Here is a 26,005-nt window from a genome sequence, read left to right on the forward strand (position 1 = left end):
TGGATAAATTTGTAAAGTAGATAATCAAACCATATATTCACACTTTTACTTTCAGCTTTGACATGTAAAAAGCTTGGAATATCACTCGAATTCTTAAAACAAGTAAAAAGCTGAACAAACTAAGATCAATGATGTGCCTTAGATCCATCAAGGAACTCTCACAGGGCTAACTGCCACACCAAAATATACTGATAGGAAAATCCAGTGAGACACAACCAAGATCTTCCTACCTAGAACAGAAGCTGCTGGACACATAAACTGGTAGGAACACTTACATGATAAATTTGAGAAATCGCTGGAGACTGAATGAGACTAAGTATGAGAGTAAGAACTCTTGGGGGTTGATGTCAGAGGGTCCCCATACTCTTATGAGTTTTCTCCCCAGAAATCTGATCAGGATCTCAGTGTGATGAGCCAAGAAATTTCCCCTCTTACCTCTGGCAAAGGGATTAGAAAATATAACCACTGTGAATTATGCTCAGAGCATTCTCCATAACAAAGGCCTATTCTTTAAGTAAAAAGACTTTAATAAAGCCTTATAAAACCTTCCACCTCCAGGAAAGGCATTACAAAGATTCTAGCTCCCTCTAGCCATCTTGTGTCTTATAAAATGGGGGAGGGTGTGTGTGTGCTAACAAATACTTGTAAAGGACTGAACCCACTAAAAGAGAAATATTTTTATCATAAAGAATAGGATGCTTCCCTGCCCCAATGCCTTATTAGCATAACAGTGCATAATAGCTGAAAGAGCTGTAAGATGCAGACTCAATCTAAGGAGGAATTCTTAGTGAAGCCAAAGACAAGGGAGATAAGAACAAGGACCTTTGGACCTTTAGGAATCTGAATCCTGTGGCAACTTACAACAGAAAATGTTAAACACAGCTGCTCACTTCTGACAAAATCACAGAACTTACCACTAAAAGTCTATTTACCACAATTTCTATTACAAAAATATGTTCATATTTTTGAGGTATAATTGACATATGACATTAGTTTCAGGTAATGTAATGAATCAATATTTGTATATACTGTAAAATGATCACAATAAATATAGTTAACATGTCATCACACATAGTTACAAAATCATCTTTTAACAAAAAAATTATTAGGCATACTAAATAGCTATAAATGTCTCAAGGAACAAAAAAAGCATCAGAACCCATTTCAGAAAGGACAAAGATTATGGAATATAAGACTGGAAATTTAAAATAAAAATGATTAATATGTTGAGGAATCTAATGGAAAAAGAAGATAATATTCAATAATAAATGATTAATATATAGATGGTAACTCTAAGAAAGAATCAAAAGGAAATACTAGAAATCAAAACAGTAAGGAAGAATGCCTTTGATGGGTTCATCAGTAGAGTCAATCTAAGCAAGGAAAAAATCATGAGCATGAAAATAGGCCGATAAAAACTTCCTAGACCAACCATGTCAAACTCATGGCCTGCAGGCCGCATGTGGCCCACAAAGAATATTTTTGCAGCCCAGTCAATATAACGGTTTGTAAGAAACATTTTAATAAAAATTTAATAATTTTTACAATATCCTGTTATACATAATTAATAACGAACTACAAGTTCGCTAATGACTGATTACTATAATCATGTTGCATTCATTTCCCTTATGTACCTTATGTGCAGGTGCACCATTTCTCTCCACTAATACTAGCAGTGAATATTTTAGCAGACAATTGCCAAGTCATTAGTCTTGTATTGATTTGTTTTGTGTGCGCAACAGGAAATATTTCACGTTTGGAGAACAAGAAAAATAGGCTTATTTGCGTTATGCTTATTAATTTATGGTTATTCAGTGTCTGGTAAGTTAATGTTCAAGAATATTAATTTTTATTAAAATGTTCTATTATTTTATGTTAACAATTACTCATTTATTTCAACCCTTTGTATTCCACATGTCTCTATCGAAATAAACCTATGTTTCTATGAAAATTGAAGCTTTTGTTTTTTGCGGCCCACATAAATTTAAACCTTGTTTATTTGGCCCGTGTTAGAGTTTGAGTTTGAGCTGCTTGCCCTAGACTGAAGTGCAAAAAGAAACAAAAACAAAGAGGAAAACAAAGCAAAACCACAGAGCAGAACAATAAGAACTGTGAGGTAATTTTAAAAGGAATAACATATGTGTAATATTTGAAGTGATAATAGATATATTTGAATAATAAGAATTAAGATGATATATTTGAAGTAATAACGGAAAAATTTCTAAAATTAATAACAAACATCAAACCACAGATCCAGGAAGCATAGAAAAAAAAAAAAAACAAGCAAGATAAATATTAAAAACCTACACTTATGTATTGTATTCAAATAGAGTATAAATGAAAAAGAGGAAATCGGAAAAAAGCCAGAACAAAAAATAAAAAACTTGTAAATAAAATGTATATGAGGAAAACCATCAAGATTACAGTAGATTTTTATTTTTTTATTTTATTCATTTTTCACAGAGAAGAAGGGAGAGGGATAGAGAATTAGAATCATCAATGAGAGAGAAACAGCTATCAGCTGCCTCCTGCACACCTCCTACTGGAGATGTGCCTGCAACCAAGGTACATGCCCTTGACCGGAATCAAACCTGGGACCTTTCAGTCCGAAGGCCGAGGCTCTATCCACTGAGCCAAACCGGTTAGGGCTACAGTAGACTTCTTTTTAGAAATTATGCAAGCTAAAAACTGGAGTGAAATATTCAAAATGTTGAAAGAAAAAAAATCAAGAAGAGCAGAGATATGTCATACTGTAAGGGCAGTGGGCAGTATAAGTGCAGTGTGGGTGATTGTAGGGACAGTGTAAGGACAGCTTAACCCAGCCCCAGTAGCAACAGGTTGCTTGCTTATCTATAATCAGTCTAGCCCTCGAGTTTGCAGAGGCTTTGAACCAAAACCAAGTCCCCAGGTATTAGCAACTAGTGTCAGCAACTAGTGTCAGCCATGGAAAGTCCATAACCTACTTTGCAGCAAAATAGCATTTAGAAAAACCCACACAAAGACCCGGAAGCAAGAAACAGAATCTGGGGACATATAAAACTGAGTTTAGGAGAATGGAGGCTGCTCAGCTTTGGGTACTTATCCTCTGAGCCAGCAGCACTGCTTTTGGAATAAAGGTGAATTTGTGCATCTCCCAAGTGCTTGGTGGTCTGTTTTCCCATCTTTGCCACCACATAATAAGATATACCACACTAATAAACAGTACTACAAATAATATGGTACGTATCCTATCTAACAAAAAAGTAATATGCAAATTGGCCATACCTCCACTATACAACAAGCCACGCCCACCAGCCAATCAGGAGCTAATATGCAAATAAACCCAACCAAGATGGCTGCAGCCACGAAGAGTGGGAGGGAGGCTAGGGTTTCCCCCGGCGATGGAGGAAACCAAGCTTCTGCAGCCCTGGCAGGCCTAAGCCTCCACTCCAGGCTACAAAGTTTCAATTGTAGAAGATAAATAATCCCAGATACCAGGGCCTCCACTTGGGTCACCAGGGGGCATGGCCGGCCTGCAAACCACCACAAGCCCCTCACCCAGGCCACCCTACGTCCCAAGGGAACCCCCAACCTGATCCGGGACACCCTTCAGGGCAAACCAGCTGTCCCCCACCCATGCACCAGGCCTCTCTCCTCTCTAATAAAAGAGTAATATGCAAATTGACCATCACTCCAACACACAAGATGGCTGCCCCCATGTGGTTAAAGATCCTGCCCCCATGTGGACACAAGATGGCCACCACAAGCAGGGGAGGGCAGTTGGGAGGGACCAGGCCTGCAAGGGAGGGCAGTTGTGGGAGATCAGGCCAGCAGGGGAGGACAGTTGGGAGGGACCAGGCCTGCAAGGGAGGGCAGTTGGAGGTGACCAGGCCAGCAGAGAAGGGAAGTTGGGGGTGACCGGGCCTGCAGAAAAGGGCAGTTGGGAGGGACCCAGGCCTGCAGGGGAGAGCAGTTGGGGGGGACCAGGCCTGCAGGGGAGGGCAGTTAGGGGTGACCAGGCCTGCAGCGGAGGGCAGATAGGGGCAAACAGGCTGTCAGGGGAGGAGTTAGGCATCAATCAGGCTGGCAAGGGAGTGGTTAGGGGGTGATCAGGCTGGCAGGCAGAAGCTTTAGGGGCAATCAGGAAGGCAGGCAGGCGAGCAGTTGGGAGCCAGCAGTCCTGTATTGTGAGAGGGATGTCCGACTGCCCGTTTAGTCGGACATCCCTCCAAAGGTCCCAGATTGGAGAGGGTGCAGGCTGAACTTACGGACACCACCCCCCCCATGCACGAATTTTGTTCACCAAGCCTCTAGTATAAGAATAAACAGATAAATTAATGCAACAAAATAGAGAGCTCAGAGATAGCCCCATGTAATATATGGGAACTTATTATAGGATAAAGAGGCACTACAAAACAATGTGTAAAGGGTACATTGTTTATTTATTTCGTGGTTCTCAAACTTCTGCATATATCAGAATCAGCTGGAATACTGAGATTGATGGGCTCAAGAGCAGAGTTTCTGATTAAGTAGTCTGGGATGGTGCTAGAGACTTGTATTTCTAACAAGCTCCAGGGTAATGCTGTTATTGAAGCTTCTGGTCCAGAAACTATACTCTGAAAACACCACCTTAGTGCTGTCAGGAACTCAGCTGAACTGGAGAGAGCAAGCTCGCAGGTGTGGGAGTTGCTGATTAAGCAACAATGAGGGAAAATGAAAGTAAGAGAGAAGCCTTTAATCACTTACTTATGAGCAAGCAGTTAAAAACTGAGAAGCACTGATTCCTCCCTATTCCATTTTCCCCACAGAACTGTGCACAGGTGCAGGTTACATGAAGTAGCACAGAAGTGAGAGTCATCTTACTACTGTTGGAATCCTGAACAATAGTCTTTGACAGTTTTATGGACCCTAGGGTGGGGGTTGAAAAGGCAGTCAGGAGGAGGAGTGCAAAAGTACTGAATACTGAGTCAGAGTGGGGAAAAGTATCTTTAAGGTTTCTCCCTCCTACTTCCAATAAGGAGGCCTAAGCAGAAGCACCTCAAGAAGACCTCTATCCAAAGTTTCAGATAAAGAGAAATAGTAATGAAGACCCCTGAGCTAGGAATGCAGCTATGCAAAGAGCATGACAGCGTACTTAAATGCAATCCATTGATTGTGTACTACCTCTAGTGAGGGAAGAGTATTTTTTCCCTGAGGTTTGACAGGTAAAGCCTTGGTAATTGCCTAAGGTCAGGCCTGAAAAATCACACACAGGTTTTTAACCAGAAAGTGGAGACTGAAACATATGCTACTAGGAAAAGTGGCTCATTTTAGGGGAGAGCATACAAGTGGACACTGGATCTTTATCTAATACTAGAGGCCCGGTGCACAAAATTCGTGCACAGGTAGTCCCTAGGCCTGGCCGGTGATCAGGGCCTATCGGGGCCTTCCGGCTGCTGGCCGGGGCCTTCCTTTGTTCCGCACTGCCCCCTGGTGGGCAGCACACATCGTAGCAAGTGGTCAAACTCCCAGTAGGTCGAACTCCTGAGGGGACGATTTGCATATTAGCCTTTTATTATATAGGATTATATGCAAAGTTAGACTCTATAGGGAAAAAATGTGAAATATAAAGTTAGTAGGAAAAAAGTATCCAGATAAGCCTTTGCATGTAAGGATAATAAAGGAATTCTTAAAGAAACTTAGTACAAACCACAAGGCAATAATTAATGAATTGGATTATATTAGAATTAGGGATTTATTAATTTTTTTTAGCAATAAACACTAATGACAAAGTTCGTATTCCATTTACAGATAAAAGATATAAAACCCTTTAGGGATTAATATTTAAATTTACAAAGAACTCCTGAAAGTTGGCAAAAAAATATAGATCAACCTCAATTTTAAAAAAGACTAATGAATAGGGAATTAATTGAGAAGGTAATTCTCTATATTAACAAGTTTATGCAAATTAAGAATGATGTATCGATTATTAAAAGAGTAAAAATTAGAAGCTGGATAATGCCAGGTTTGGGGAATGTAGGAATCTGTGTATTGCTGGTAGGACTGAAATCTGTCACCACCATTCTGGAGAACAAATCGGCAATATTTACATATACGCATGGCCTATCATACAGCATTTACACTCTTGTATGGAGATGATGATCAACAGTTGATGGACAAATGGATGGACAAACATTTTTTTCTTGCACTTAACTATAAGAACACATAAAAGTTATTGGGTTGGTAAAGAGTTAAGAGACAACCTAGAGCTAGCTCCATTATGAGAGTGGATAGAGAAAATATGGAGGCTACAACTTTGAAAAGTGAATTAGATTTATACATAGTAACAGAAAGATGCTAAAACATGGGAAATCATGTACATATATCAACAGTCTTGAATTTTAAAAGCACAATGTATAGTGGATTTTAGAAGCATAGACCTTAGTGGAAAAAAGTAGGAAACAGAATGAGTTCTAACATAATACCATTTTTGCAAAATAAAAATATATACATACAAAATAATAACACATAGATTGCAAAATAAGGGCACATATTAAAATGGTTCCCCCAATGAGAGGGAAGACAGTATGAAAACTGGGGAATAAGGACAAAAATTTAATGTATGTACACACACACACACACACACACACACACACACACGGGCCTTCCAAGACAAAATAGGATAATATGCCATGAACTGAGTATGATTAAACTGGGGAGGAGTATGATTAACTCCCTTCACTTGAGGTTAAGTCAGAAAAAGATTACAATTATCCTGATAAGGTAAAAGATAATATTACTGACAACTAACCCAAGAGGGAGAAGTGTGAGCGGGAACAAAAACCACATTTTGCAAAACACAGTTGAGTCACAAAATAAATACATTGTGTTGGACCTACCCATGATGTGCATAAAAGACTATCTGAGGTCAAATCTTTTATCAATACTTCACTCAGACCCATATATTTTAAGCTAAGAGCACAGAAAGAAACTAATCTAACAGTAATTCTAGACAAACTCATGTGTTCTAAAGATCACAGACTGTTCCAGTCACTTTTTAAATAAATTCTTACAAATCTCTGCAAGACCATTCCATGACTAATTCTAGCCCCCCCCCCCGCCCCCAATCCTGTAATTGTCTTCCCTATTTGCCCTTTTAAGATATTCATAGTTCCCTTGGTATATATTATCCCTTGTGCAGCAACCTTATAAACCAAACTTTGTTAGACTACAGGTGGGTTCCTGGAAGCCTTTGATTTATGGGCAATTAATAGCACAGCATTATGGGGTACACAGAAGAAGCTGCTCTGGAACAGCTGGAGGCTGCTGCCACTATAAAGCCTTCCATTTATTCCAGGTCCTTTTTTCTTTCACTCTGAGGAGAGCTGACAGGATTACTATTTTGGGAACAACTATACACTCTTCATATAGCTCTTCTAGGTAGTCTAATCTATTTGTTTCATTCCAGCAACATCTAAAGTGAAATGTAAATATTAAATGAGTTAATACAGTAAAATGCCTAGAGCATGCACCTATAATATAATGTGAATGCTTTTTTAGACATGCTACTTATAGTAAATCTGGTAATTTCATAATCTGAACTTCAGTCCTCACTTCACTTATCTACTTATTTCCTCTTTTACTGCCACTCATACAATCAAGTGTTATAGACTCTACAATAATGGTTAAGTCACAACAGGAATAAATGGAGAACTCGTAAGTACCCATACAAACATTTTTTTAAATATTTTATTGATTTTTTACAGAGAGGAAGGGAAAGGGATAGAGAGTTAGAAACATCGATGGGAGAGAAACATCGATCAGCTGCCTCCTGCACACCTCCTACTGGGGATATGCCCGCAACCAAAGTACATGCCCTTGACCGGAATCGAACCTGGGACCTTTCAGTCCGAAGGCCGACGCTCTATCCACTGGGCCAAACCAGTTAGGGCCATACAAACATTTTTGAGATACCTAATGGGTTAACATTTTTGTTGTTGTTTTTAATCCTCACCCAAGGACATTTTTTCCATTGCTTTTTAGAGTGTGTAAGGAAGGGTGGGAAAGGAAGAGAAAGAGAAACATCTATGTGAGAGAGACACATGGATTGGTTGCCTCCTGCACATGTCCCGACCAGGGCCTGGGAGCAAACCTGCAGCCCAGGTATGTGCCCTTTGCTGGGAATCAAACTTGTGACCCCTCAGTGTGTGGGCATTCTAACCATTGAACACACTGGCCAGGGTGCATCATCATTTCTTGAAACAGACCTTGAAAATATTGCAAATGATGAGAATTTATTTTTTTCAAATGATAAGAATTTAAATGCGGAATATTTCAGTTTGATTTAGCTAATCCTTGTGACCAATGAAATAATGCTGTGTTTTGAGTATACAAGTAATAAAACTATTTTCATCTAACACCAACTTCTGATTCATGAGCTTTAATTATAAGATACCAAAAATAAATAGCTGTCCAATCTAAATTATTAAATTGCTTATGTGATAGATAATCCATTAAGTATAAAGATCTTCCTCATGCCTCCTTTTCATCGAAATTGTTATCATTTAAAACAGAACATAACTTATTTTAAAAATCTCAAAGCAGCCCCAGTGGCTCAGTGGTTGAGTGTCGACCATGAACCAAGAGGTTATGGGTTTGATTCCAGGTCAGGGCATATGCCTCGGTGGCAGGCTTGATCCCCAGTAGGGGACATGCAGGAAGCAGCCAATCATTGATGTTTCTCTCCATCTCTCTCCCTATTCCTCTCTCTAAAATCAATAAAAAAACATATTTAAAAAAATCTTGGAGTAAATAAATTTAGTGGGTAGATAAGTTTTCTATAATAAGCAGTTATTTTACTATTATTTCTGCAATCTACTTTCAATACTTTATCTTCTATCCTATATAATAAGAGGTGATATGCAACTTAACCATCACTCCAACACAAGATGGCTGCCCCCATGTGGTCAAAGATGGCCACTCCCATGTGGACAAAAGATGGCTGACACAAGATGGCCAGCAGGGGAGGGCAGTTGTGGGTGATCAGGCCAGTAGGGGAGGGCAGTTAGGGGTGAACAGGCCTGCAGGGGAGGGCAGTTGGGAGTGACCAGGCCTGCAGGGGAGGGCAGTTGGGAGGGACCAGGCCTGCAGGGGAGGGCAGTTGGGGGGGACCCAGGCCTGTAGGGGAGGGCAATTGGGGGTGATCAGGCCCACAGGGGAGAGCAGTTGGGGGGGACCCAGGCCTGCAGGGGAGTGCAGCTGGGGGGGACCAGGCATGCAGGGGAGGGCAGTTGGGAGCAACCAGTCCTGCATGGGAGGGCAGTTGGGGGGGAACCAGGCCTGCAGGGAAGGAATGTTGGGGGCGACCAGGCCTGTAGGCGAGGGCAGGTAGGGGTGACCAAGCCGGCAGGGGAGGGCAGTTAGGGGCAACCGGGCTGGCAGGGGAGGGCAGTTAGGGGCGAGCAGGCCTGCAGGGGAGGGCAGTTGGGAGGGACAAGGCCTACACGGGAGGGCAGTTGGAAGTGACCAAGTCAGCAGGGGAGGGCAGTTAGGGGCAAGCAGGCTGGCAGGGGAGGGCAGTTAGGGGTGACCAGGCTGGCAGGGAAGGGTAGTTAGGGGCAATTGGGCTGGCAGGAGAGGGCAGTTGGGGGCGACCAGGCTGGCAGGGGAGGACAGTTAGGGGTGATCAGGCCGGCAGGGGAGCAGTTAGGTGTCAATCAGCCTGGCAGGGAAGTGGTTAGGGTGTGATAAGGCTGGCAGGCAGAAGCAGTTAGGGGCAATCAGGCAGGCAAGCAGGCGAGCATTTGGGAGCCAGCAGTCCTGTATTGTGAGAGGGATGTCCAATTGCCCATTTAGGCCAGATCCCACAGGCAGTCGAACATCCCTTGAGGGGTCCCAGATTGGAGAGGGTGCAGGCTGGGCTGAGGGACACACACACACACACACACACACACACACACACACACCCGTGCACGAATTTCGTGCACCAGGCCTCTAGTAAGTTAATAAAAAGTATTTCATAAGAAATTCTTTCTACCCAAGGAATTAATTTTATCCAGAGTGATATTTTAAATAAAATATTAATTTTCTGAAGAAAATTACCTAAGATATTGGTTTATAGAAATAAAATCATGCTTTTAAAAAAATTGTCAATGTAAAGGTAGAAATTTGTTTTTAACTATTCCCTTTAAGGATTGAAGTAAACAGCTTAACACTAAAAAACATATTTTCTTATCATGTCCCTAAGTATAGCAAAAAGTCTTTATGTATGTAGACAAATGAGGAAATTCCAAGGCAAGAATGATAATGTAAACTATACTCATGCCCGTATCTATTTGGATCTCCATTCAGCAAATGCCCAGGTAATGCAATTTAAACTCATTATTTAAAATCACAAAATCTTGGGGCCAGAACTTAAAGAATACTTAATCTGACTACTCATCCAATGCTTAGAGCTCCTGCACAAATTTTCCATTTAATGACTATCATTGTTGTGACAAGGTTACTCCAAAGAAAGGTAATGTGCTACCTTGAGAAAACACTACTCACAACCCTTTATTGTAGGTTAAACCATATGAAATAGCTATTATTTTAGGTAAAAATGGTCAAATATTGGTGATTTCATATCAATGTAATATAGTTAGGTGAACCCTAATACATCTTTGTATTTTTGTGTTCATTTAAAAAGTTTATCTCTGCTTTCAATACACTGACCCTAGAATGATCCAAAGTAAGTCAATCTTTTTATTTTCATATAAAAAACTTCAAAATAGGTAACTTATTTCAAGTAGTGCCTTTAATTGTTCTTCATACTATATGTTTTTATGTCCCTTCAACTCTATATTCACTGTCCTTTAAATATATTCCAATTTGAAAATAACCTTTTAAAAGAACGACACCTAGTACTAAAAGGAACTATGTGATATAAGTTCAAAAAGAGTGGGACTCCACTCTTCCTCCTCCCTCTCCCCCCACACCCCCTGCTTTGGAAAGTTGATTTCAATTATATCAAAGTAAAATTATATTAGTTTTTAAAAGCTGCTTTTAAAACTTACTAAATAAAACACCTAAGTGTGAAATACATGTTATATGACTAAATTGGGATCCTAATCCTCTACTGATGCCTAAGTTTTAAGTATCAATGCTAATATTTATTGCTTTTAATTTCACTTTGAATACGGCCCAACTATGCCATACTCCAAAAAAATGTTTTCAATACAACTTCATGCTGTACACAAATGTGAAAAAATACTTTCAATACATTCCTCCAAATCATTAATAACATACTGAGCAGAATAGGGATGAAGGTAGTACCCTGTGGCATTTCACTACAGACAATCCACAACTTGATATCACTCCATACATTTATATATGTGGTGTGGCCACTTAATCAATTCTTTATCTAATGCCCTTTCCCTCATATGTATGTTTCACACTTTTGTTCCCAGTGATCTTGTGAAAGACTTAATGTATTCTTTACCTGACTGACTAGGCTAGCAAATCTCTCCCATATAAGGGTAATTTTAGCTGGACAATATTTTCTTAGCCAATCAACTTTGGTTCCAGATGTTACCAGTCTTCTTTAGAAATCCATCTGGAATCATGCCAGGGACCATCATTACAATCACCAGTTAGTGAAACATTCTTTTTGAAAGTTAAGAGTACTTTTCCATTTCCAGTCTCAGGTACTTAGCTCATTTTTTAAAAATGCCTCAAAAGATCACAGGCCATGTTTCACCATTTTCATTTGTAAGCTCCTTGATCAAAATTTGCCTGGACAGGCAATCATGCACATGTTATTGGCCAGTTGGTGCCCAGTAACAATCTTTTCACTACTCCAGGTCTTCTGTTCTCTTTGAACATGTCCTCTGTCAAAAAGAGTGATCTTTGTACTGAGGGAGAGCAGTGACAGGGAAAAAGCAAAACAAAGGAATTAGAAAAAAAAAAAAATTACACAGGAATTAAGGAGTTCTAATTTCTTCTTATCATTACAAATTTTCCCCGAAGAATTGAGTAGTACTGTTATTTCTGTGGCTTTCTTCTTAATGTAAACATCACATGTTATTTTAAATGGGGATAATAATCTGCTTATTCTCTCAGAGGATATATTCAAGAGAAATAGTAAGTAACCTCATTTTCTGTTTAGTAGATTTCAATGTAAAATTTCACTGCTTTATTCACTCTCTTAAATTTACTAACTATGGTATGAAATGTAGAGAATAAAGAAAAGTGAAGTATGTGGTAAGAGAGAACAATAATTTTATGGCTAGCCACAACCTGCCAACATATCACTATATACCTTTGGGGCAATAATTAGCAGGTAGTAAAAGGTATTTTTCCTCTAGATAAATAGTCTCAAGGCACACTTTTTCTGCCTATTTTATGAAAATGAGACATAAGTGATCCTTATGGTTTATTAAGAATGGATTAGCATAAGAATACTACAATTCTTATACAAGTAATAAAATTAGTGTTATTGGTTTATAACAATCCTACCTTATAATAGAGAAACATGCAAAGTGACCGCACCTCTGCTATGCCCATGATTGGGCCTGCCTGAGGCTGGGGGCGGGACTCCAGGTGGCCTATCCGGCCATTGGGAAGACCAAGATGGCGGCGCACAATCCTGTTAGTTCCGGGGGTCCCGGGGGCGATCGCCACCCGGGGGGGCGTGTCCGGGCCGAGCCCGGCGCTCAGCGTGGGTCCCGGGGGCGATCGCCACCCGGGGGGGCGTGGCCGGGCCCAGCCAGCCGCTCCAGTGGCGGGGGTCCCTGGGCGATGGCCACCCTGGCCTAAATGGCTGGTGCTGAGAGGGATCAATGGGGCCCGTGGAAGGATCGGGAGGTAGTTGACCAATGAGGGCATCTGCAGCAGCTGGATGCAGAGCTCCGGTCCGCGTTCTCCAGGTTGGCCTCCGTGGGGTCCGCGTTGCACCCATAGTGGCCGAGTGGGGATGCTGCATGAGGCCAGCTTCCCAAGCCAGGCTGCTGAGGGAGGGAGGGCCTCTGGGCTGGGAGCACTCCCCCACCCCAGTGGACAGGACACAGAGAGCGAGCAGCAGAGAGCTACTAGAGGTGGTGGGTGTGGTGGCCTGGCTTCCAAGAGGCTAGCTTCAGCTGCTGTGGCCTGCGCTGAGGTGGCTGGTGGTGGGGGCAACTGCGGGGGCGCATCCGAGGCTGGGGCACTGGGAGACGTGGGACTGCAGTCCAGAAAGCGAGGCTCCGGAGGATCTGGTCACCGACCCCGGGCATTAAAGCCGCCTCCTACAAGATGTATCCTAGCCTAGGTGTGTGGGAAGCAGATTCAGGAACCTCTCCCTTTGCGGCGCCAGAGCCCAGGCCTGCCAGCGCCCCAGAGGAGACCCCCGCCAGGATCGGGGGCTTGACCAGTCTCTAATCCAGGGCGGCCATTAGCCCAGGCCTACCAGCACCCCAGAGGAGACCCCCACCAGGATCGGGGGTGTGACCGGCCTCCAAACAGCCTGCATCCCTAGCACAGGCCTGCCAGCACCCCAGAGGAGACCCCTGCCAGTATTGGGGTCATGGCCAGCCTTCAAACTGTGGCGGCCCCTAGCCCAAGGAGGCCTCCTGGCCGAGGATGCCTGAGTCTGTTCTTGACCTAGGGCCGGGCTCTCCCCGCAAGGGACTCAGAAGCCGCCAGAGTCTAACTGCCAGTCTCTGGGAGTGCATCCACTGTCCACCAAAAAGTAGGGCCATCAAACCATTCAGTCTCAGTGCAGGCACAGGTCCGTGGCTGACGGGGTGGAGGCCAGACCAAAACAAAACAGCAGAAACACCCTGCCCACCTGGGCGGGTACTGCTGTAGTCCACGTGGCCTGGGCAGTGTAGAAAGCGCTACCTTCTCCCAGATCCTGTGCTGGCACCGCTGCCTAGCTCACCCTCAAGCCCCCCTGAGTCCTGACAGCAAAGTGTGTGGGGCTTTCTGCAGGAGTTGTGCTGTTCTGGGTGCTTTTGCCCAAAGACACACTTTGGGATGAATTCAGAGCCACATCTCATTTCCCATGAGACTGGAAGAACCATGTAAAAGGATTTTGACAAAAGCTTTCCACATCTCTGTTTATTCTTTTGAATCCATAAAACGACCTTAAAAAAAGCATCCGGGCCACCTAAGAAAGAATGCACTTTTTGGCCAGAGCACGCAGGATTCTTTTGCCCAACAGGTTAAAGGGAGCAGAGCTGGCACAGTGGGAATGGCCCTGGTGCCCTATGAGGAGACCGGGGGAATGGGGTTGCCGAAATTCCATAAGCCTCTTGCCACCTTCTCCTTTGCAAACCACACCATCCAGATCCACCAGGACTGGAGGCAACTGGGAATCACAGCCGTGATTTGGGACATGGTAAGCAAATCTTGAGGGGCCTCTGAAAACATCTGCAACTGATTATAAGACTGGTCTTTATTTAAAAAGAAATAAAAGAACAGCTTTGTTGAGATATAACCCATATACTGTACATGTCACCTAAAGTGTACAATGAACTGGTTTTTTAAAGTAAATTCAGAGTGGTACAACCATCACCATGCTCAATTTTTAAATATCTTCATGACCCATCCCCTCCAAAAAAAACTTCTACCCACTGGAATCACTTTCCTGATCATCTTCCCCAACATAGATTGCACTTTAAAGGTGGGTAAAGGAAAGTTGAGGGAAGTTAAAACACTGCACAAAGGATATTGTAAGATGACAAAGCCCAACGTGAAGATCATGTGTTTTCTTTAATATATATATATTTTTAAAATTTCAGAAAGGGAGAGGGAGAGAGAGATAGAAACATCAATGATAAGAATCACTGATCAGCCGAAACCGGTTTGGCTCAGTGGATAAAGCGTCGGTCTGTGGACTGGAAGGTCCCAGGTTCGATTCTGGTTAAGGGCATGTACATTGGTTGCGGGCACATACCCCGGTGGGGGTGTGCAGGAAGCAGCTGGTCGATGTTTCTCTCTCATCGATGTTTCTAGCTCTCTATCCCTCTCCCTTCCTCTCTGTGAAAAATCAATAAAATATATTTAAAAAAAAAAAGAATCACTGATCAGCTGCTACCCACAGGCCCCCTACTGGGGATTGAGCCCGAAACCCAGGCATGTGTGCCCCTGATCAGAATCAAACCTGGACTCTTCAGTCCACAGGCCGATGCTCTCTCCATTAAGCCAAACTGACCAGGGCCATGTGTTTTCTTCAAGTTCTGTGTGGTTGTAATGGTCCCCAAATCTATACTAATAAAAGGGTAATATGCTAATTAGAGTGGTTGTCTTCCGGACATCTTTCCAGACAAAGCCGCAGTGGCTACAAAGGCCAAGGCTCAGGCAGCCATAACCAGCTGCAGTGGCAGCAGCATTGGGGTTATGGGGGTGGTGCCTCCAGAGGGAGGCCAGACGGGGGGCCAAGGCAAAGAGAGTTTGGGGTGATCAGGCTGATAGGGGAGGGCAAGGTAGGGGCAATCAGGCTGGCAGGAGATCAAGGTAGGGGTGAGCAGGTAGGCAGGCAGTGGGGTTAGGGACAATCAGGCAGGCAGGCAGGTGAGTAGTTAGGAGCCAGCGGTTCCGGATTGTGAGAGGGATGTCCGACTGCTGGAAGTTGGACATCCCCTGAGGGGTCCCAGATTGAAGAGGGTGCAGATTGGGCTTAGGGGCACACCCCCCCTACCCCCCCTCCCACCAGTGCACAAATTTCGTGCACCGGGCCTCTAGTTACATATAAAATTAAGTAAAACGAAAGAGTAATATTTGTCATTAATTCTTGTAAAATTTGGATTTTGATACCTAACCTTTTATCTATCCTATCTAATAAAAGAGTAATATGCAAATTGACTGTCACTCCAGCACACAAGATGGCCACCCCCATGTGGTCAAAGATGGCAGCCCCCATGTGGACACAAGATGGCGAGCAGGGGAGGGCAGTTGTGGGCTATCAGGCCTGCAAGGGAGGGCAGTTGGAGGATACCAGGCCTGCAAGGGAGGGAAGTTGGGGAGACCAGGCCTGCAAGGGAGGGAAGTTGGGGAGACCAGGCCAGCAAGGGAGGGCAATTAGGAACAACCAGGCCAGCAGGGGAGGGCAGTTAGGGGTGACTGGGATGGCAGGGCAGTTTAGGGGGACCAGGCCTACAGGGGAGGGCAGTTGGTGGCAACTAGGCCTGCAGGGGAGGGCAGTTGTGGGCAACCAGGCCAGCAGGGGAGGGCAATTGTGGGCAACCAGGCCAGCAGGGGAGGGCAGTTGGGGGTGACCAGGCCTGCAGAGGAGAGCAGTTGGGGCTGACCAGGCCTGCAGGGGAGGGCAGTTGGGGGCGACCAGGCCTGCAGGGGAGGGCAGTTGGGGGCAACCAGGCTGGCAGGAGAGGGCAGTTAGGGGCAACCAGGCTGGCAAGGGAGGGCAGTTTGGGGTTACCGGGCCAGCAGGGGAGGACAGTTAGGGGCAATCAGGCTGGGAGGGGAGCAGTTAGGCGTCGATCAGGCTGGCACGGGAGTAGTTAGGGGGTGATCAGGCTGGCAGGCAGAAGCGGTTAGGGGCAATCAAACAGGCAGGCAGGTGAGCGGTTGGGAGTCAGCAGTCCTGGATTGTGAGAGGGATGTCCAAGTGCCCATTTAGATTGGGCCTAAATGGGCCGTCGGACATCTCTCGAGGGGTCCCAGATTGGAGGGGGTGCAGGCTGGGCTGAGGGACATACCCTCCCCCCGTGCACAAATTTCGTGTACCAGACCTCTAGTTATCCCTATAATAGTATGAAAATATTAATTACCAAAACACTGATTAATATAATTGGATGAATTCTGTTTGAATTTATGAGAAAACTTTGACTATCTGATGCAATTATAATATGTAATTTTGGACATACACAGTAAAGATAGCCAGAATTCTTCAATATCTACATTTATAAATTAATAAATAATTTAAAGTAAACATTTGGTATGCCCTTAGCAATACAAGTGATAAGAGTGGGATGCAAATACAGCTTTCTAGCACTTTCAGTGACTATATTTAAACTAATCAAACTCTGCAGATAAATAGCACAAAGTGTGTCTAGAAAAGCATGACCAAGTTCTAACACATCCTTAAAAAGTCATGGTAGTCTCAAAGATAAGCAAATAAATACAAAGTTACAAACTGAATTAGACATACTTTTCCACAGAAACAGAACCAATGGGATACATAGAGAGGGAGAGAAAGAGAGAAAGAGGTGGAAAGGAGAAAAATTCAGATTTATTTATTTGAGGGAATTAGCTCATGGTATTGTAGATGCTAGCAAATAGAAATTCTGTAGGACACACTGGAAACTTGGGATTTCTATATTACAATATTGGCAGAAGAATTTCTTCTTTTTTGGGAAACCATAGTATTTGCTCTTAAGGCCTTTAATTGGTTAGATGAGGCCCACCCACCTAGGGTAATATCCTTTACTTAAAGTCAACTTATTATCTACACTAATAAAAGAGAAACATGCAAAAATGACCGTCCCTCCGCTATGCCCAACAGCCAATCAGGAGTGAGTATGCAAATTAAGCCAACAAAGATGGCAGATAATTTACAAATGCCGGCACGGAGCGAAGACTGAAAACAGCATAGAAGGAAGCCAAGTGCTGCAGAAGGGAGTGAAGCGGTGGAGAAGGGAGTGAGGCAGCAGAGATGGGAGGGAACGAGGCAGCAGAGATGGGAGGGAGCGAGGCCGCAGGAAGCCCTATTCTTGCAGGAATAGGCCCGAGGAAGCCCTATTCTTACGGGAATCTTCCTGCAATGGGCCTCTAGTAAATGTTAATAAAATCTATAAAATACCTTCACAATATCTCTAATATCTAGACCAGTGTTTGACCAAACAAAAAACCAAAGCCTAGCAAAGTTGAGACATACCATGAACCATCATATAAATCTAATAGGTTTTACTTATCAAATTACAAGTTTAAAAATTTCCTGGTAAAAGCTCAGTGAATGAGTATGTTCTTGCATTGCATTGCCTATTAGCTATAAATTAGTACACACAGAATTTTTTAATCACATATTACAAAGCCTTAAACTGTGAATAATAATAACAACGGTTATTTCCATATAATTAATTTCACTTCTAGAAATCTTTGCTGAAGAAATAATGAGAAACTCATTTTCCCTTGTTTAATGTATTAAATGCTTTAGACCTGAGCATCAAACCTTTTTTTGGGGGGTAGGGTGGGGAATGGAGGAAAGGGTGGTAATACCTGGGCTAAAGTAGTCACTGCAGCATGGTGTATATTGGAAAAAAAAATTGGGCATAACCTAAATTTCCTACAATAGGAACCCTAATATAAAACCGCCAGTACAAATTTGAGAACTAAAAATGAGAGAAACACACACACAGGGAACTAAATTATTCCTATGTAACCATTCAGCTATTTCAAATTTCAAATGGCATCTCAAGAAATATGATTTGGAGAAAAAAAAAAGTGTGAGTTACCATTTCTACACTTTACATGGTTTTACCTACTAATGAAATCCCCTTTTAGCAGGTAGTTTTTTAAATAGCACTTCATCATACTAAATTGTCTACGATCCTCTAAATACCCAATGGTAGTCTTGAATGCTCTTTACCAAATAATTCCAGTTGATGGTTATGGGATGTCTTTCTATTCATTTAGGCTAATTTTAATTTTTTCAGCAATGTTTTCTTGTTTTCAGTGTATAATGTTATCTCCTTAGTTAAATTTATCTCTAGGTGAGTTATTCTTTAAGATGCTATTATAATTTGAATTGTTTTCTTTATTTCCTTCGTTTCCAGGCGTATGGAAACTGATTTTTGTGTTAATTTTTTAACCTATAACTTTGATGAAATTATTTATTAGTCCTGCTGTTGGCTATATTTAACAAGGCATTATAAAAAAAGGACAAGTTAACACTGAATACACAAGAAAAAAGATAACTCATGCCCTGACCGGTGTGCTCAATGGTTAGAGTGTCAACCCAAGCACCAAAGGGTCACAGGTTTGATTCCCAGTCAATGGTATGTACTTGGTTTCAGGTTCAATCCCCACCCCGGTCAGGGTGCCCAGGGGAGGCAACCAATCAATGTGTGTTCTCTCACATGGATGTTTCTCTCTCTGTCTCTTTCTGTCCCTCTCTCTCTCTCTCTCCCCGTCTCCCTTTCTTTTCTCTTTAAAAATCAATGGAAAAAATACTCTCAAGTGAGGATTAACAAAACAACAACAACAAAAGATGATTCACAAGCAATGAATTACAGGTACTAGAAAAATTTCAGAAAATTGGGGACCTGGAGGTACAGCCATCTTCCCAACCTCAATTTATAAAACAAACAACTGAGAAGGCCTTTGAGGAACAAAGACCAACAAAGTTCAGCCTTGCAGCAAGTATGAAAGCAAAGTTTATGTTAGTCATACTCATTGCTAAAGATTCAATCGATTAAGGTGTCTCTGATCAAAGAATCAATAAAGCTGGGACTATATTATACATATTTTCATTTGGACCAAATGGTTTGAGGAAAAAAGATCATTTGGATTTCTTCAAAGCAGGTTTGGTAAATTAAGTTATTTTTAACCAGAAAAAGAGAGACACACAGACAAGAATGAGGAGGAAAGCATATAAACACATTAAATATAAGAAGGAGGTCTCTGAAAAAAATGTGGGTTTGATTTGCCTTCGCTAAATGAAACTGATTGTAATCAAACAGATAAGAAGCTAAAAGAACCACTGCCCTGAATTGTGACTATTTACTCTTAAAATGACCATGGCTCCCAATTTTCCATAGGCAGAAAGCATGCTGAAAAACAGTATAATCGCTAATACTACATTAGATATAGCCAACAAAGATACTAAAAAATTTAAAACCTACAAGAGCATAAAATACAATGGACTAGAGACCCTGCCTTAAACCCTAAAAAGAAAATAATGGTCCCCATTGCAAAGATTCTTATTTAATCTGTTCACTGAAATGTTAATCGATATGCATCTCTGATTCTTAGTATTTGCTACTGAGAGTGATTAAATACCTTACCTTTGTCTCACCACGCTATATTAGATTTGTTGTAGGCAAACAACATATATTTTGGTTTCTAGTTCTTCAGGTCAAAAAAAACTACATATCTGGACAAGATAATATGGAAACTGCAGCACATCATTCCCCATCTATTACTCAGAAATCCTGGACTTTTCAGCTTGAGGCATTAGCTGGATAGAACTTTCATGTTTTCACGCACAGGAATAAGATAAGCAAATTTGCCTGTGAGATGGAGACTGAATATTTGGTGACCAAAAGAGCAGACTGTGGTATATTAGTGCTGTTCATCATATACTTCCTGCTCCCTCCCTTCCAGTTCATGATAGGATTTCACTATCTGGCCCCATTATGATTATGAAATAAATTGGGAATAAAAGTGTCACTTCCAGTGCAGAACATTGAATTACTGGTAGTAAATCTGACTGGGCTTATTTTCACTCTGCAATAATAACAGGTAATGTTTTACATAGGAAGGATACTATCAAGGCTATTTTCTAGGGTTAGGACAACATAAGACCAAGCCCCAAGATAATCCTCAGTGTATGTGTAGCATGAGTAGGGTATAAATCTTGTTATCTGAAGCCAGAGAGTTTAGGGCAAACCTAGCCTGTCCTGGCTAATACATACCTTACACTGTTTTCCAGTTCTATTACCTTAATTTTTCTTGATTTTTCTGTTATATTATGAAGGCATATATACTTCATTCCTGAGACAACCTAGCATTTCACCAACCAAAAGAATAGAACTATTAGATCAAATTTATAAAATTCCCTGTGTATTTCCTTTTCCAAATCATTTATTAAAATAACATTGAATAATATTTAACAGAATTGACCTCTACTTTGGGGATGCAATACCATATTTATAAATCTCCATTTAAATTTTATACCTAATTCTGTTTTCCTAATTCTTAGTATATTTTCTTCCCATGATACAAAATAGGTCCTTTAAATAAAGTTTATTTTATTTTTCACCTACCAAGTTTTGTTATTCAAAAGTGTTGTTGAGAATTTCTTGCATTATTATTTATATTATGACACATCCATTAATGCTTAATTGATTAATATAAATCAGCTAATAGAGTCTTTAATGCCTTCTAAGATATTAAATCAAGGAAAGAAAATCAATGGAAAAATTCAAATAGGAACCAATTCCTTTATGCAACGAAAGGTAACTCAAGCATAAATACTTTTAAAAATGCACATATTATTTATAAATCTTATACCACTAAAAATCATTACACATGCCATAACACATTTATAATCAGCTATTTGCTTCTCTTATTTTATAAATAATATTATGACCCAGAAAGTAACATAAGAATTATCATTAATTTGAGGAAGTCCCATATATTTTAGTCCTTTAGCCCTATTTTTAGTCCATCATAAAATTCCCTAACTTTAATATTGAGTTTACATAAGCATATTCTTTTGCTCCAAAATACACCATGGAAAGTATATGGTTCAAAACTGAATAGTTGTAAAGCTCTCGGGGGAGGAGAGGCAGAAGAAACGTATAAATATGTAATGGATGTGCAACTTTATTACCTGAGTATTCAACAACTCCTCACACTTGTGTGCCTGTTTCTCAATTGCAGAAATGTACTGTTTTTCAATAGCTTCTACTTGTTGCTTAACTGAAGACTGTAGCAGTGCCTAAAAATAAACAAAAAAAGTAATTTGGATCATAGACAAAAGTTGGGAGTCTACTGTTGGCATGAGAATTTTTTTGACAGTTGCATATATCTGAAATATGATCTACTTCTGCATTAGAAAATACACATTTGTGAATATTGAAGCACAATCATATATAGCACTACTTTAAGCTTTTGGGTTTAAGTTTTCCTATTACCAAGACTACAGTTTTTTGGCCAGATGTTCCTTCCACACACCTCTCCTTAAAAAGGCCAAGTCATAGAAGATGATAAAGAGAGTGAGTAGTTCTGTTAAATATAAATTCAGTTTAGTGAAGACCACACAGGATGAGGAGCGTATGAAAGCTGCTGAAAAAAGACGAAGAAGAAGAAAAAAAAAAGAAACCCCAGACATATTTCACTGGCTGACAAAACTCTACATCCTCTCGGCACACTGTAACATCCCATGGGCCAAGCATGATCTTTAAGACCACAAGTCAAGTAAAAGCAGATGGAAAGTCTGAGCAATTTCAAACATGAAAGAACTGCCCCCCAGGAAGTTCACATCCCTAATGTGAAAAGATATAAGTCAACGTGTGGAAGTCAGTCGGAATGTCAGGACAGTTTTCATAAAAAGTAATAAAACCTGGGAGACTGGATAAACTTAAGTGGGTAGTGTAAATGCTGGAACCTCAATCAAAGACCTTAACACTGTTCTAAGGGAAGCAAAATCAGCATTTGAAGATGTTCCACCCACTCACTTCCTTATTGGAGATGCTTAGAATATTATCATCGTTTTTCCCTTCCTTTTTTTTTTAAAGCATTATATTTTATACTTAACATGTTTCCAATATTATCTTACATGCTATTTATAAATCCCAAATCATTTTAAAATATGCATTCAACCATATACGTAAGAACTCTTAAGCAAATATTCTATTTTTGAAGGTCTATCTGGATAATAAACTACTCATAATCAAAATAGTAAGTTGAAACAGACACATGTCTTATAGAAAACAGACGTTTGGCACATTTGCCAAAAAATAAGCCAAATCTCTTAAATAATCTCTGTTATGAAAATAGATTTACGTGGTTGGAAACAACATGCATTAAGAAGCTAAATAAATATGCATACATTTAAATAACATTAAGATAAAATACTTTTTGAACCTCTGGATAAGCCTCAAATTTTCAGATAATTAACTTTCTCTTGCAAATGTTAGACTGTCGATGATGCTACCACTCCTATAATTCAATAGTCACCACTCTGAAGCTGCAGAATTAGTAGTAAATTTAGTAAAGGAAATAGAGCTCTGACTGAGGTTTAATCAAAATACAAAAAACTGCTGCCCTAGCCAGTTTGGCACAGTTGGATAGAGCATCAGCCTGAGGAATGAAGGGTCCTGGGGGATCCATTCCGGTCAAGGACACATACCTTGATTGCAAGCTAGATCCCTGGTCCTGGTCGGGGTGCCTGTGGGAGACAACCAATTGATGTGTCTCTCTCACATCAATGTTTCTCTCTCGGTCTCTACCTCTCCCTGCCACTTTCCCACTCTCTCTAAAAATCAACTGGGGGAAAAAAAATATATCCTGAATGAGGATTAACAACTATATATATACTAGAAGCCCGATGCATGAAATTTAGGCAAGAGTAGGCCTTCCTTTCCCCAGCTGCCGACACTCGCTTCCCTCTGGCACCCAGGACCTGGGCTTCCCTCGCAGCCCTGGCTTTGTCCAGAAGAACATCTGGTCCAATTAGCATATATATATATATATATATGAACTGCTTTACCCTTTCAGTATATGTCCTCTAAAGATTCCATAATAATTAATTTATATAAGGCACCAAAATGTAACCTCTTAAACTGTGACTAAGTAATGCAAAGCTCTAATTTACCTATGGTAAAATATAATAGACTATCTGTTGGACTTCAGAATATTTAAAGAACAGTATAGAGACAATTTCCTTCAGTATGGTCACTGCATCTTTTATAGAGAGAAAAATGCCAATCTTTTTGTGGACTTGGGATATGACAATTGTTTTAGCTTAATGGTAAGAACTGTTTGCACTTCCCTATTTGATATGGTTCCAAATACTACCACAGTTTAAATACCCAATTGTAATTTTTAGTAGATTATATCCTTTGGAGATACAAGTAAGTTCGTGAAATAAAATATTTTCTCACTGTATTTAAGAAACAAAATTGAATAGTATACTTTTTCCCCTCTAGTGATTGATGTCTACACCATATATTCATTTTCTTTCAAACTTAAAAGAGGCAAGCACTATAGGATAACAAGTCAAGTAAGAGCCAAAACTGTGCTTTATGGACCATGGAGAAAAGCTATGCACAAGTAACCAGCCTTTCCTATAGTTCAAACCTCCTGTCTTAGCCCCAGTTATTTAAATCCACTCATCTACAAAAGAGACATAAAGGTAAGTCCTGGGAACATGAATATTTTTTTAAAAAAGTCTGTTCTTACTGAATTATTTCTATAGTTAAAGAGAAACAATCTCTAGATAACACACACCATAGGTATATGCAAGGTGTGTATCAAAGAAAGAAAATATGCCCAAAGCCTGCTTTATAAAGCTCACTGCTACACATTGAGAACATTAAACAGATAAGAGTAGCTTGATTAAGAGTGGAGTCATATACTAGTAGTAATGCAAGAAGGTACAAAGGGGCAGGTACCAGATATTAAAAGAGCATGTGTGCCACAACAAGGTCATTTAAAAATGTGTCCTATATTACTCAGCAGTGGGATTATTAGTGCCATACTCTAAAAACTGTCCTCACAACTAGAATATTAACCATTTTGGACATACAAGTACACATCTGGTACCAGCTACCTGCTTTTATGGCTTGAGATATCCTATATAATAAAAGGCTAATATGCAAATAGACCGAATGGCAGAACAACTGGAACCACCGAACAACTGGTCACTATGATGTGCGCTGACGACCAGGAGCATGTGCGGAACATGGCGGGCATTGACCACAGTGGGATGGTGGAGCAGATGAGCGGGGGTGCCAGACCAAGGCGGGGCACCAGTCACTGTCATGGGGGCAAGCCTCTGGTGGTTACTGAAAATTCTTTGCTCCTGCATGCCGCGGTCCCGCCCAGCACTCACACCCACTGCCGGCCCGGCCCTGCTCGCACCCGCAGCCGGCACTGAAGCCACTGCTCACACATGCTGCCGGCACCAGGCGCCAGCCCCGATCACTCGGCGCCATCAGCAGGTATGAGCGGTAGCTGCCGACCCCGACTGCCCCTGAGAGCTTCTCCACCTCCCCCTGCTCCTGAGAGGCTATTGGGGCAGCAGCCGCCGCTCGCACTCACTGACGGTGCCAGCCCCACTCGCACCTGCTGCTGGCACCAGCCCCAATCGCTTCACGCCATCAGCGGGTGTGAGTGGGGCTGGTGCCGCCAGCGCATGGGAGCGGCAGCAGCCAGAGCAGAGCTGCTAGCAGAGAGGGAACCAGGGGCCACGGCAGGAGGGGCCAGGCAGGGGCGCGGAGGATGGGCCGAGACCCACCCCTGTGCCCACTGCAGGCTTGCGGCCCACAGTTCCTTTCAAGGTGCACAAATTCGTGCACTGGGCCCCTAGTCATTATATAATTGGATATTTATTTTCCAATGTAATATACCATAATAATCACCTTTAAATTTCTCATATATTGTAAATATAAAATAAATGTTAATCTTAACATTTTCCTGCAACTTATTTTTTGTCTGTAATTTCTCTACAGATATCAAACACATAAGGAAGCTTTCCCTTGGGCTTATACAAGAATATAGAAAGATATATCAAATAATTATTTCCTTTATATGGTATGCTTCCTGGACTTGTAAGTCTATTTCTTTCATCAGGTGGGGGAAGTTTTCTTCATTATTTCTTCAAATAGGTTTTCAGTATCTTGCTCTCTCTCTTCTTCTGGTACCCCTATAATTCTGATGTTGGTTCGCTTGACGTTGTCCCAGAGGCTTCTTACACTATCTTCAACTTTCTGAATTCTCTTCTCTTCATGCTTCTCTGGAGGAGTGTCCTTGGCCTCTTTGTATTCCAAATCTTGAGTTGATTCTTGCAATCCTCTAGTCTGCTTTTGGGTCTCTGTATAATATTTTTTATCTCAGTCAGTGTATGTTTAATTTCTAGTTGGTCCTTTCTCATATCCTCAAGGGTCTCATTGAATTTATCGGCCTTTTCCATGAAATTCTTGAAAAACCTTATAACCATGGTTTTGAACTCTATGTCCAGTCGCTTGTTCTCCTCCATTTCTTTGGTTTGTGATCTGTTTCCTTGCTGCCTCATTTTCGCTGCTTCCCTGAGTTGGTAGGGTAGCTTTGTGTACTAGGTGTCCTATTGGTTCAATGGGTCAGCCTCCCAGTTACCTGAGGTGGACACTCTTGGTGTACCCTT

At 41.5% G+C, this 26,005-nt stretch overlaps 1 protein-coding gene across 3 annotated transcripts in view; it reads right to left on the minus strand.

The window, feature by feature from the left end:
- The window catches only part of CCDC91 (coiled-coil domain containing 91), a 231,312-nt gene that overhangs the window by 94,993 nt on the left and 110,314 nt on the right, over positions 1 to 26,005 (minus strand). For all 3 annotated transcript variants that reach the window (XM_028144109.2, XM_028144112.2, XM_054719185.1), the window contains one exon: positions 21,491 to 21,598. In XM_028144109.2, the coding sequence (XP_027999910.1) occupies positions 21,491 to 21,598 (108 nt within the window). The remainder of the gene's footprint in view (positions 1 to 21,490; positions 21,599 to 26,005) is intronic.

This window comes from Eptesicus fuscus, chromosome 7 (genome assembly GCF_027574615.1).
Source record: "Eptesicus fuscus isolate TK198812 chromosome 7, DD_ASM_mEF_20220401, whole genome shotgun sequence".
In the NCBI taxonomy this organism is placed as follows: domain Eukaryota; kingdom Metazoa; phylum Chordata; class Mammalia; order Chiroptera; family Vespertilionidae; genus Eptesicus; species Eptesicus fuscus.